Raw genomic sequence first — 14870 nt, forward strand, 5'->3', positions numbered from 1 at the left:
AGGCAAAGAAGTGCCTGGACTACAGAGCACCAAGGGCACATAGGCAATTGAGCACCAATCATTGTCACTTTTCATTAACTCCATCAATGCCACAATTCTCCATGTAGTGAGCTCAATGGCATATTTACCTTAAAACATTCTTCCTCATTTCATTCCCCAACACACAAAGTAGCTAATTTTCCCCGCTATCCTTGCATATCTCCCTCTCTCTCTCTCTTCCTACTATATTATTATACAGGAACAACCTCTATTTTAGCTATAATTTTCTTTTGAAATGAAAGAAGCCCATTTCATCCCAGACTATCCAGCCATTACTGCTGACAGAACAGAAACCTATTTGTTGGAAGAATATAATTATGGAAACATTATATTGGTGTAAACAATTTTTAAATATCCACTTATCATAGGGAGAGCGGTTTTCAGCACTACCCTCGATGGACAGCGCCGGCATTCACAAACCCGTTTAATGGCAATCTTTTATTATTTCTTCTACGCAATTAAATGATATCTTATTTTTAATTAAACTACCAAAATGACTTTGGATTTGGAGCTTAATGCACTAAAAATAGCTTTGTCTGAACATAAACCATGCCATACCCTATCAGATCATTGCTTCTTCACAATCAGGTTTCGGCTTGCTGCAGGGTCAGATGTGAAAGAGTTTTTTGAGAACAATTCTTAAATCTGACCCAGGTTTCTAATCAGCAATGTTGATAGATTCATAGATTTCAAAGGAAAAAAGAAAACAAGTCTGGCTGATGTTCCCTTTGTTGTTAAAGGGATACTCCGCAGTTTGGAACAAACTGTTATGAATGCTGGAGCCAGCGCCGGGAGCTCGTGACTGTCACAGTGGCGCTCCGGCCGGACTCTCCGGCCGTGAGCACTCCTTGTCCCCGCTGCCTGCGGAGGTTGAGATTCGGAATGCGGGACGCGGCCGCAAGCGAGTCTCAGCCCGTCACTCACCTTCTTGTGTCTCTGCTTCCTGGTCTCCCCACAGCTCCGGCATGCATGCCTTCGCCCCCTAGGGCGTGCGCGCGCCGGAGCTCTGTTTCTTAAAGGGCCAGTACCAATTAATTAAAGTTTCTGCACCTGTCCCTTGTCCATAAGTATCTGCTCCTCCCTGTTCCCTGTGCCAGATCTTTGGTTGTCTAGCCTTAGTGAAGTCCTGTTTCCCAGAGTCTGTGTATCTGTTTCTAGTTCCGCCCTATCCTGTACCTGTGTTTCAGCCCTGTTCTTCTGCCATCCCTACACATCCTGCCAGCCACATTCTGCCAGTCGCTGTCAGTGCCACGTCACCCCCAGCTACCTGTGTAGATGAGTCGTGCCAGGGGTAGCGACCTGGGTGGCACCTGCTGCAGCAAGACCATCCCGCTTTGCGGCGGGCTCTGGTGAAAACCAGTGGCACCTTAGACCCCACTCCCTGGCACAGCTCAAGTCTCCTTCCACACAGGCCCAGAGGATCCCCCACCTGCCGTCCACCTGCCATGATTCCTAACAGTGAGGCAATAGCCCCGCCCCCTCAAGACGTCACATCTGCCCCCTCAATGCAAGTCTATGGGAGGGGGCGTGACAGCCGTCACGCCCCCTCCCATAGACTTGCATTGAGGGGGCGGGGTGTGACGTCATGAGGGGGTGGGGCTATTAAGTCACATCATGGGAAGATATACTAATGCACCCTTACTTTTTCTTCAGTTCAAGGCAGGGCTAATAAGGTGCATTATGAGAGGCATAAATAAACATGTTAATTTTCTGGTGATGTTTCAGAATTGGAATTCCCGTGGCAGAAATTCCTCAGACTGCACAGTACAGCAGAATCCCATTGAAGACCATGAGAGGCTTACCGCTAATTTTCACCTGGAATTTCTCTAGGTGGAGATTCTGTAGCGTGCATGAGGACTGATAATATTTATAACTATGTCTCAAAGTATATGGGGGAGGGGGTGCTGGGGGCATGTGACTTTAGGGCAACACTTTAAGTCGTAGAAATGTACACCATGTGGTTTTTTTGTGCGTCAGGCACAACAGCAGCCACATACCTGCAGAATTTTCTAAGGTGCATGTACTTCTAAGCAAATCCAATGGACCAAAAATGTTTTATTTTCCGACTCTACCAGGCAGAGAGAAGACTATGTTCCATCTTTGTTTAGTAAACAAAAATTATTTTGCTTTACATAAAAAAATAATAATAATAATAACAATAATTATAATAAAAAACATTCAGGGGATATTGAATATTGTGGAGTGAACTTCTCACTCCATGTTTTATGTCCCTATTTGTCTTTTTTCATCATAGCATAGATAACTCCGTACCCCTATAGATGAAGGGGTTATCCAGGAAAAAACTTGAGGTAGCTCCGTTACACCAGGAGTGGTGGCCTCACCCTGAGGCAAATACTCATCCCTTTTAGCTGCTCTCAGGCCTCTTACCCCAGCCAAGCCAGATCACCCTGCTCTGTACTTACGAGTGGCAAAAACCACCAAACAGCTGTCTGCAGATGGGTAGAAACTTCCCTTTTGGGGAGTAGTCTGGCTTGGCATAAAATCCCGATCAGCTTTTATATTCCTTAACAGGAGCTAAGCTGATACCAGGGAACATTACCTGAAAAGGTTGTGTAATGAGCTGCTTTGCATATTCCCCTACCCAGAATGCCCGTGGAGTGCTTAATGGCCTTCTGAAGCTCCGTTACACCAGGAGTGGTGGCCTCGCCCTGAGGCAAATACTCATCTCCTTTAGCTGCTCTCAGGCCTCTTACCCCAGCCAAGCCAGATCACCCTGCTCTGTACTGACGAGTGGCAAAAACGACAAAACAGCTGTCTGTAGATGGGTAGAAACTTTCCTTTTGGGAAGTAGTCTGGCTTGGCATAAATCCCGATTAGCTTTTCATATTCCTTCACAGGATCTGGAGAAGAAAAGGTTTAGTCTAAAGGGGCGGCACGCCTTCTTTACCGTGAGGACTGTGAATTTATGGAACGGTCTACCTCAGGAACTGGTCACAGCAGGAACAATTAACAGCTTTAAAGCAGGGTTAGATACATTCCTGGAACAAAATAACATTAATGCTTATGCAGAATTATAAAACTACATCCCTTTCCCTTATCCCCTTACATCCTTCCTTTCAATCCCCTGGTTGGACTTGATGGACGTATGTCTTTTTTCAACCATACTAACTATGAGCTAAGCTGATACCAGGGAACACTACCTGAATAAGGTGGTGTAATGAGCTGCTTTGCATATTCCCCTGCTATATATATATATATATATGTATATATATATATATATATATATATATATATATATATATATATATAAAATCTCAACTGGCTCTAGAAAGTTAAACAGATTGTAAATTACTTCTATTACAAAATCTTAATCCTTTCAGTACTTATGAGCTGCTGAAGTTGAGTTGTTCTTTTCTGTCTAAGTGCTCTCTGATGACACCTGTCTTGGGAACTGTCCAGAGTAGAAGCAAATCCCCATAGCAAACCTCTTCTACTCTGTGCAATTCCCGAGACAAGCAGAGAGCACTGTTGCCAGACAGAAAAGAACAACTCTTTAGCAGCTGATAAGTAGTGGAAGGATTAAGATTTTTTAATGGAAGTCATTTACAAATCTGTTAAACTTTCTGGAGCCAGTTGATATATATATATATATATATATATATATATATATATATATATATATATATATATATATAATATAAAAGTTTTTCCTGGAATATTCTTTAACCTCCTACTACTAGTCTCATATTTGTAGCAGTGATCAAAGTTTTGGAGTCCATTTGCATCAGTATTGGCATGAAGCAGTTAATAAAACTGGATACATTTTCTTCTTTAGGGTATATAAATCGGGGCTAATACCTTGTTTAGGTGCACACAGTCGTTTTGTCATGTTAGCTGCACTCCAGAAAGATATACTTTTCCCAAAATTGATTTTAGGTGTGCATGCCCAAACTTGCATTTTCATTTTAAAGGAAAGGGAATGAAATATGATGTACGACAGCAGAATATGAAATGCGCTACTATATTACAAGCAGCTTCTCTCTTTGCAGATGTATCATAAAACGCTCCTATTGTTAATTTAATGTAAACACCCAATAGATAGCGGCTAGAGAAATGTTTGGCTGTTCTACAGAACTAATTTAACATCTAATACACAAATAAAGTGATATGATAATATTTCTCCTACAAGCAGACTTTACTTGATCTTCTATTATTCAGTTTCATTCTGTCCGGATATCAAAAGATTTCCATATACCCATATTATGCAAAACATGATTTTAAGCATTCGGTTATTGTATTTGTCCGCTTTGTCTCTACCTAGGTGGTTTGCATTGGATTTATTTCTTCTTAATGTAATTCTTCTTCATCTTTTTCTTTTTTCTTCACCTCATATTAGGGTGGAATGATCGCCCTCCTGCTGTGTATCCTGTGCCTTCTCCTTATTTTATATACTAGACGACGTTGGTGCAAGAGGAGACGTGCTCCCCAGCCGCAGAAGAGTGCGAGTGCAGAAGCAGCCAATGAGATCCACTACATCCCTTCAGTCCTTATCGGAGGCAGCCATGGACGAGAGAGTCTCCGCAATGCTCGTGGGCAATCCACTCATCCTGGAGGCACCCTTGGAATTCGTGAAACCCCTATCCTTGACGGTTACGAATATGATGTCTCTGAGCTGCGTCATCATCTCCAGCGGGAGTGCATGAATGGTGGGGAAGATTTTGGAAGCCAGGTGTCCCGTACCCTGGATTCACTTCATGGATGCAATGATAAGAACACCATGGACCTCACTCCTGGTGTGTTTTAAATGGCAGGAATCATTACATTAGACCACAAGTCATCCGATCTCATGCACTGAGATCTGATGGCTTGTGCCTGGTTTTGTGTCTATGTTTATGATGAGTCACAAATTTAGCAGATGTTGGCATATACACTATTTATATATATATATATATATATATATATATATATATATTTATATTTATATATATATATATATATATATATATATATATATATATATATATATACACAGTACAGACCAAAAGTTTGGACACACCTTCTCATTCAGAGTTTTCTTTATTTTCATGACTATGAAAATTGTAGATTCACACTGAAGGCATCAAAACTAGGAATTAACACATGTGGAATTATAGACATAACAAAAAAGTGTGAAACAACTGAAAATATGTCATATTGTAGGTTCTTCAAAGTAGCCACCTTTTGCTTTGATTACTGCTTTGCACACTCTTGGCATTCTCTTGTTGAGATTCAAGAGGTAGTCACCTGAAATGGTTTCCACTTCACAGGTGTGGCGGTGTGGAGGAGGAGGTGTGATGGTGTGGGGGTGCTTTGCTGGTGACACTGTTGGGGATTTATTCAAAATTGAAGGCATACTGAAACAGCATGGCTACCACAGCATCTTGCAGCGGCTGCTATTCCATCTGGTTTGCGTTTAGTTGGACCATCATTTATTTTTCAACAGGACAATGACCCCAAACACCTCCAGGCTGTGTACGGGCTATATGACCAAGGAGGAGAGTGATGGGGTGCTGCGCCAGATGACCTGGCCTCCACAGTCACCGGACCTGAACCCAATCGAGATGGTTTTGGGCGAGCTGGACCGCAGAGTGAAGGCAAAAGGGCCAACAAGTGATAAGCATCTCTGGGAACTCCTTCAAGACTGTTGGAAAACCATTTCAGGTGACTACCTCTTGAAGCTCATCAAGAAAATGCCAAGAGTGTGCAAAGCAGTAATCAAAGCAAAAGGTGGCTAGAACCTAGAATATGACATATTTTCACACTTTTTTGTTATGCATATAATTCCACATGTGTTAATTCATAGTTTTGATGTCTTCAGTGGGAATCTACAATTTTAATAGTCATGAAAATAAAAAAAACTCTGAATGAGAAGGTGTGTCCAAACTTTTGGTCTGTACTGTATATAGATATCTCAATGTATGTGAGTCAACATGTCTCTGTGTGTACATACATATATCTATCTATCTACAGTATATATACAGTGTATATATATATATATATATATATATATATATATATATATATATATATATATGTGTGTGTGTGTGTGTGTATGTTTCAACATAACTTCTGAATAGCTGTAAATATTTTGATTAAACTCGTTTTTTTATACTGACAATCTCTGCACCATAAGAGTAAAACAGCGGAGCACAGAATGTTAAATTGTACTTTACTATGACAGTAATGGAAGTCCCAAGTTAAATATGGGACTTCCGTACATTTGCTGATCGCATTACTCTTGGGCTGAGGAGATTTCCCAGGAGTTTTAAACAGAGAAGAGTAAGAGGGGGGGGGGGGGGGGGGGACATCAGTGCAGGTGAAGGTGCAGGGAGAGGGCATGGCAGTGCTGCTGCTATAAAGAATGTAGGCAAGATGAGCAGCCTATCACTGCTGGAGCTTCAAGAGCCTGGGAAAGCTGAGTGGCATGCTGTATGCGTGCCACCCAGCTTTTCAAGTCTCTTGAAGGGCTCTAATATGGTTGGTTTACCAGACACATATTCTCCTCAGGAGACTAGGAAAGCTGGTTGGCAGGCAGTACATGGTGCAGGATTCACAGTATTCCACTTGCTTGACCAGTCTCCTGAAGAGATTATCTGTCTGGTGAAGCAAACATATTGCAAACATAAAGAGTAGCAGATGTCACTTAGCTACGGTATTTCCTGAAATGACATTGCCTTGTTGCCTGATAAGTTAAAGGGGTATTCCAGACAAAACCCTTTTTTATATATATCAACTGGCTCCGGAAAGTTAAACAGATTTGTAAATTACTTCTATTAAAAAATCTTAATCCTTCCAATAGTTATTAGCTTCTGAAGTTTTCTGTCTAACTGCTGAATGATGATGTCACGTCCCGGGAGCTGTGCATGATGGGAGAATATCCCCATAGGAACTGCACAGCTCCCGGGACGTGAGTCATCAGAGAGCAGTTAGACAGAAAAAAACAACTCAACTTCAGAAGCTAATAACTATTGGAAGGATTAAGATTTTTTAATAGAAGTAATTTACAAATCTGTTTAACTTTCCAGAGCCAGTTGATATATAAAAAAAAGTTTTGGCCTGGAATACCCCTTTAAAGGGGTACTCCGCCCTTAGACATCTTATCCCCTATCCAAAGGATGTCTGATGGCGGGGGGCCCGCCGCAGGAAACCCCACAATCCCCCCTGCAGCAGCCCGGTACCTCAGCAGCCTGGCGCTAAGTTTTCTCTGAGGCTGATGATCGGTGGTGCAGGGGGCGGAGCATCGTGACATCACAGCCCGCCCCCTCATGACATCATGCTCTACCCCCGTGTGACGCCCCTTCCATAGACTTGCATTGAGGGGGTGGATGTGATGTCACAAGGCGGTGGGGTCGTGATGTCATGATGCCCCGTCCCTGCATCCTTTGGATACGGGATAAGATGTCTAGAGGTGGAGTACCCCTTCAATTATCCATTAAGGATTTGGAGGTGTGAAAATGCCTCAAGTGAAATGTAAAGCTATGAGCCAAGTAAAGGCAAAGAAAAAACAAATGAAAGTACTGTGTTGCGTTTTCGCTCCCACAGGTATAGGCAAAAAGAGCAGGCAAGGTACTCAGCTAGTGTATTTATAAAGAAAAAAAAAATTAAAAAAAATAAAATAAAAAATAAAAAAAATATATATATATATATATATATATATATATACAGTAGTCAAAGAATGAAGCACAAAAAAAGTCATACCAATTCAATTAAATTATTTAGTAGGTAGTTTTTATTACTCAGCCTTTCAGGTTTCTTGATATCCCTGTTTAAAGGAGTTATGTGGTATTAGCCACACCCCCTCCATTCATGTCTACGGGAGGTAGTACATAGCCATCACGCCTCCTCCCATAGACATGAATGGAGAGGGCGTGGTGGCTGGCATCGACGGTCATCAGGCACGGAGTGGAGTTCGCTCCATGCACCGAATGACAGGGGTGCCACTGCGGAGATGGGGACCCCACGATCTAACGTCTTATCCCCTATCCAAAGATGTTTACAGTGGAGTACCCCTTTTTTGCTCAGTATGCTTGGAGCGGATGGCCATCATTGTGACATCACGGCCACCCCCACTCCATACATGGGTGGGGGTGTGTTGGTTACCTCGCCCCCTCCCATAGATATGAATGGAGGGGGCGTAGCGTGATGTCACGAGTGGCGTGACCGTTAAGTCCCGACCACTGCCGACGAAACCCGGCATTTGTTTCCAGGGCTTCAGAAATCATCCCTATAAAGTTTAAGAAGGGTTTTTATGCACCAAATACCTTCCAAAGGGATGTTCTCTAACTATTATATTGATGACTATTCATTTTCGATCATTAAAGTCCTATCCAAGGCCAGGACCTTCCCTGGATCACCAAAAAAGAGATATTGGCTGTGGTGCCTTTATACTGGCTCAGATTGTGTCCTTACATGACCATTTGGACTCCATTAGTCCTTGGAGTCGAACACCTGCTGATCAAACATTGATTGTCTATGATTTGGACATATTTTAGTCCAAGAAAACCTTTTAAGGTTATTCTGTAGAAGTTTATATTTTGTCATTTGACATTTTAGAAAAGTTGTTTTCTTGCTCCGTAATAATAATAATGAAGGTAAGATCTGCTCTTTAATACCTGTCCTTGTTGGCAGTGCTGTGCTCCCTTTAATGCTTTGCTGCAGAGCTGTCAGTAACACTTAGAGTAGACAGAGCTGTGCTCTTTTCTTAAAACACTTTTGGAGAGATAAGTGAGTGCTGCTTTTTGTGTTTGTGTGCTTTTACCACTCCTGTAAAAGCAGTAGATTTTTCTCTATCTAGAGCCGCGCTTCTGCCGCCAAAGTGCTCCACGTTCTACTTAAAATGCGTGCCCCAGAGTCAACATTATATGTGTGATTCTTCAGCCTCCACTTCCATCAATATTGGAAAAAAAAAGTAGAAAATAATCTAAAAAAAAAATTATTACATTCCGTTTATATTGTTTGACGGCAGAAGGTTATGTCAATGTTATCGACAATCTTCATATCATAGTGTTATAAAAATGATACAAGTGAGAAAACATAGGGCCAGTTTCTTAAGCGCTAAATCTTTCTTCAGGGTTTATCTATAGTGGAGAAAACTGATTTCTCATTCTATGTCTTCATTTTAGTAAAATTGACCAGAAACTCTAAAGTTCTATCTCAACTTCTCAACTATCTCAGTTAAAGGGATACTCTGGTGGGAAACAAATGTTTTCAAATTAACTGGTGCCAGAAAGTTATACAGATATGTAAATTACTTCTATTTAAAATCTTAATCCTTCCAGTACTTATCAGCTGCTGTATACTACAGAGGAAGTTGTGTAGTTCTTTCCAGTCTGACCACAGTGCTCTCTGCTGCCACATCTGTGCGTGCCAGGAACTGTCCAGAGCAGGAGAGGTTTGCTATGGGGATGTTCTCTTGGTCTGCACAGTTCCTGACACGGACACGGTTAGCAGCAGAGAACACTGTGGTAAGACTGGAAAGAACTACACAACTTCCTCTGGAGTATACCGCAGCTGAAAAGTACTGGAAGGGTTAATATTTCTAACTAGAGATAATTTAGCAATCTGTTTAACTTTCTGGCCCCAGTTGATTTGAAAACATTTGTTTTCCACCCAAATACCCATTTTAAGGGGTCGTCTAAAGAGCTGAACTTTTAAGACACTTAGACATCCCCTAGTAGCCCCGGCTACTTACATGTCCTCGGAGCAGAGTGGAGCCCACCTTCCTGGACCAACTTAAGTGACAGCCTGCTCAGCCTATGACCGGTCATAGCGATGTCCCGCCTCTGCCGATGATTGGCTAAGCATGACGTCTCCTGCGTTTGTACAGTAAGGTACCGAGCACACGTAAGTAGCCAAGGTCCCATATAGGAGATCCTGGGGTGTCCTAGCAGTCACATCCCCCACAATCAAACCCTTATCTTCTACTGTGTTTTGGTGCAAATTACACCAGAATTCTGCCACATTTGCAGTAGTAAACCTGTCCCTCTATAACAGGGGTCTCCAAACTGTTGCCCTCAAGATGTAGCAAAAATGTTGCAGCCAATGGCTGTCCGGGCATGCTGGGAGTTGTGGCTTTGCAACAGTTTGGCGACCACTGATATAAAGGGACATATTTACTATTGCAAATGCACCATAATTATGGTGTCATTTGCACCAAAAACAGTCTTGCATGGCACATTTATTATGAGTTTTAGACCCTTTTAGATGCATTTTCACCATGTCTGACAAAAGGTGGAAGATGTGGTGTGGCTCAAGTAATGGTGGTGCGCCAAATAATGTGCCAGATTTCTGGTGCAAGATTGTGCTGTAGTTTAAGCTAACCAAAAGTTGGTCTAAACTTAGACTATACAAACTAAGAATACTATAGGGTTATAAATTGACATGATGTACATGATGAACATTTTCTGTATTTCCCTTTTTGGAAAAACACAATTTCATTCAAATTGGTTAAAAAAAAATCAGCTGATATTTAAACATTTTGCAGGCTATATTTTTTTTTACTGAAAAAAAAACACTCTAATAAATTTAACAGCTGTGGAAATAGTGGCTGTTTTTTTCCAATACAGCCACGGAACATATTATTATAGGAAAACCGTCTGATTTTTAAATGTTTTTTTTTAACCATAATAATACAGCTTTACAGGGATTTAACAGCTTATAAAAAGGGAGTGTAAATTTGGCTTTTGTTGACTTTATATTGATGGTTTATACATGGGATAGGAGAACAACAAGGAATAGTCCTTGGATGGTTCCTTAAAATTTCATGATGATTAAAATGTGTACAGATAACAATACTAAGGTCTAGAGAATGACATGTTTCTAGCAAGGAATGCTCTTAATCATAGTCAGAGACTATGCTATGCAGACTATGATTAAGAGCATTCCTTGTAAGAAATGTGTAACGTCTCTGGACCATAAAATTGCTATCTGTACTCTTTTTATTTGTCATGAAATAAAATATGTGGATTTTTATTTCTCCTGTGACTTTATGTTTGAGCCTATTCCTCTTGTGAGTTCCTGGATACTTATACAACAAAGAACAAAGAGACTGCACTCACCAGGGGCAACGTTGCTTTAATCCAGCATACCAGGTAACAATAGGGTAGAAGCAGGGAGGCGGGGAGTGTACACCTGGTGTACGCTCCCCGCCTCCCTCCTTCCACCCGCTTGTTATCTGGTATGCTGGATTAAAGCTACGTTGCCCCTGGCGAGTGCAGTCTCTTTGTTCTTTGTTGTATACATTCTGCTCCGCACGGACTTTGCACCACCGCTGTTTGCACACCTACAGGGATCACACATGCACTCCACTATAGCTTTGTAATACCGACGCTGTAGCCATAATCTTGCTGTTGCCGGGCCGCCCTTCCTCTTGTGCTGCAGTTCCTGGATACTTGCTGTAACGTCTGGCCAAACACGAAGAGTTAAGTGACTCTAGTTGGTCTGGAGCTGCTTGGAGCTTACCTGTGTCATCTGGGTGTGGTTCTCAGCTTTGCTACGTATCAGGAAGGTGTATCCCTAAACACCTGCCTATATAAACTAGGAGCAGTGATCAATTCTTGTCTGTGAAAGATTTTACCTTAGCTGACACCTCCTGCTTACTGAATACCTGCTTGTTTATTGATCTTTGGCTTTTTCCTTGACTCTTCTCTTGCTCTGCATTCCTGCACTCAGCTATTTCCAGGTACCGACCTTGGCTAGACTGACAACTGACATTGATTTGACTGTGTGTGTGTCTTATTGTATTTCTTTTAGTTTGTGTGCCTCCAGCTGTTTCCCGACTCCTACTGTTTTTGTATTTTATTATTTTGACAATGCTGGCCTAGCACTTAACAGGGAGGGTTTGTCATTGTGGTTTTCAAACCGTGACTTAGGGCGGATAGGCAATAGGTAGGGACAGTGGCTGTGGGTGAGTTAGGGCTTCACTGTTCCCTTCCCATATGTCACACTTGCACTAAAGAATCCAGAGGTAGGGTGACCATTTCTTTGCTTTGTTATACTTGGTAAACATGGGCGAATAAAAGCTAAAGAAGTCGAATTCGTTCTGAATTAAATGAAAAATTTGATTCTAAACTAATCTAAATTTCCTTGTATTTTGTGGCAAAAAATCACTACATTTTGTGCGGGCCATATTATTTCTGTTTTATTTTGTTGACTTGGAAGTCAACTAAATAAAACTGAAATATAAAAATTCCTCCTTGTTCAATCATCCTTTATATCTACCATTATAGGAACCTTTCACACTCACCCTGGTATTTATATTATCTATCTTTTATTCTTGTAGAGGCTCAGATCAATCAATGTTCATATGTAATTTGATCATTGTCTGAATGTCCATATGGATATTGAAGACCTAATATTTACCTAATGATAGATACATATAATTGGTTAACTGTGGATTCTCTGCCTAGTATTAATAGTTATTATACAAGTCACTATTGTTGAATCTTATCAGCTCGCGCAGTTAGCTATGCGCAGCCGGAGACATATAGTGGTTATGCAGTAACATTGAATCAAGCACACGGCTTGTGCGAACTAGAGCTAGACAGTACGTCATCGGAGGCGGAGACCATGAAGAACGGGTGAGTGGATGTTTACTAACAAGCGCCTAGCAACCACGCAGACGCAGTAGCATGTTGAGACGGGATCTTTTTCTAACAGTGCGCGCAGACTTACTTCGCGCAGTGCGTCAGAAGGGGATCACTGCCTCTAAAAGGTGAGCAATACTGTCAATCATGGCTAGGCCTGTCCTGATTGGCAATTGATGGTGGAAAGATACAATTGGATAGTAGTGGGAATGATGTATCTCACACTGATTGGTCCTTGCTAAAATCCATCATCAGTTCAGTTGGTGGATTGGTTCAGTAACCTTTGGTGTATACAATCCCCTTCCTGTGATGTCACAGGGGAGGTTTTAAAACCCCTAGAATCTGCGTTTTTTAACCAGTGCCCGCTTGCCTCTTGATAAAGCTGGTGGTCCAGCGAAACATGTCAAGGGGGGCAGTGTGAAAGATTTTAATATAGGTAGCCATCTGTCCAAGTATCCAGTTTAGTGGTGTTCTGCAGGCACCATTATCTGGTGTAATTTACATCCAATATTGAACCAGTTGGTCATTTCACATTTATTAGGAAAGCGGATTACAGTGGCTCCTAGTATTTTAATATAAATTGCGTGCGTACAATACAATAAAGATTGCACTTTTAACTTACGTCTTTAGGGTGTATGGGAATAATGGGTGTTTTTTGGTTCATCTTCGGATGATCTATAGGAATTTATTGGATATTGTGACCCTCCATACACCGGTCTCTCTCCTTCTTTTTGGTTAACACTACATATACACCCCTTAAACTGTCCCCTCCAATAAAAATGAAAAACGTATCATACGGCAGTGTTTCCAAAACGGAGCCTCCAGATGTTGCAAAACAGCAACTCCCAGCATTTTCGGACCGCCACTGACTCTCCAGGCATGCTGGGAGTTTAGCAAAAGCTGGAGGCACACTGTTTGGGAATCACTGGCGTAGAATACCCCTATATCCACCCCTATGCAATCCCTAATTTAGTCCTCAAATGCACATGACGCGCTCTCACTTCAGAGCCCTGGGGTATTTCCGTACTCGGAAGAAATTGCACTACAAATTTTGGGGGTCTTTTTATTCTTTACCCCTTAGGAAAGGAAAAGTTTGGGGCTACACCAGCCGGTTAGTGTAAAAAAAAATATTTTTTACACTGACATGCTGGTGTTGCCCCATACTTTTTATTTTCACAAGCGGCAAAAAGAAAAAAAGACCCCCAAAATTTGTAACGCCATTTCTCCTGAGTACGGGCGCACAACATAGGCTCAGGAGTGAGAGTGCACTATGCACATTTAAGGCCTAAATTGGTGACTTGCACAGGTGTGGCTGATTTAACAGCGGTTCTGACATAAACGCAAAAAAAGAAATACCCAAATGTGACCCTATTTTGGAAACTACACCCCTCACGGAACGTAGCAAGGGTGATAGTGAGCCTTAACACCCCACAGGTGTTTGAAGAATTTTCATTAAAGTCGGATGGGAAAATGAGAAAAAAAATGTTTTCACTAAAATGCTGGTGTTACCCTAAATTTTTCATTTTCACAAGGGAAAATAGGGAAAAAAAGGATTTAAAAAAATAGCAAAAATTTGTACCCCATCTCTTCTGAGTATGGAAATACCCCATATGTGGATATAAAGTGCTCTGCTGGCGCACTACAATGCTCAGAAGAGAAGGAGCACCATTGGGCTTTTGGAGAGAAAATTTGTCCGGAATGGAAGGCCATGTGTGTTTACAAAGCCCCCATAGTGCCAACACAATGGACCCCCCACATGTGAACCTATTTTGGAAACTACACCCCTCATGTAATGTAATAAGGGATACAGTGAGCATTTACACCCCACAGGTGTCTGACAGATCTTTGGAACAGTGGTCAGTGAAAATGAAAAATTTAATTTTTCATTTGCACAGCCCACTGTTCCAAAGATCTGTCAAACGCCAGTGGGGTGTAAATACTCACTGCACCCCTTATTAAATTCTGTGAGGGGTGTAGTTTCCAAAATGACGTCACATGTGGGTGGGGGGGTCCACTGTTCTGGCACCACGGGGGGGCTTTGTAAACGCACATGGCCCCTGACTTCCATTCCAGACAAATTCTCCTCTTCTGAGCATTGTAGTGCGCCAGCAGAGCACTTGGCGTCCACACATGGGGTGTTCCCATACTCAAAAGAAGTGGGGTTACAAATTTTGGGGGTCATTTTCTCCTATTACCCCTTGTAAAAATATAAAATTTGGGGGGAAAACTGCATTTTAGTGAACAATT

The 14870-nt window shown here is 41.8% G+C and overlaps 1 protein-coding gene across 3 annotated transcripts in view; it reads left to right on the forward strand.

Annotated features, from left to right (window-relative positions):
- ASTN1 (astrotactin 1) overlaps window positions 1-14870 on the forward strand; it is a 583832-nt gene that overhangs the window by 369014 nt on the left and 199948 nt on the right. For all 3 annotated transcript variants that reach the window (XM_056532005.1, XM_056532006.1, XM_056532008.1), the window contains one exon: window positions 4397-4793. In XM_056532005.1, coding sequence (XP_056387980.1) covers window positions 4397-4793 — 397 coding nt within the window. The remainder of the gene's footprint in view (window positions 1-4396; window positions 4794-14870) is intronic.

Source organism: Hyla sarda, chromosome 7 (assembly GCF_029499605.1).
Source record: "Hyla sarda isolate aHylSar1 chromosome 7, aHylSar1.hap1, whole genome shotgun sequence".
Classification (NCBI taxonomy): Eukaryota; Metazoa; Chordata; class Amphibia; order Anura; family Hylidae; genus Hyla; species Hyla sarda.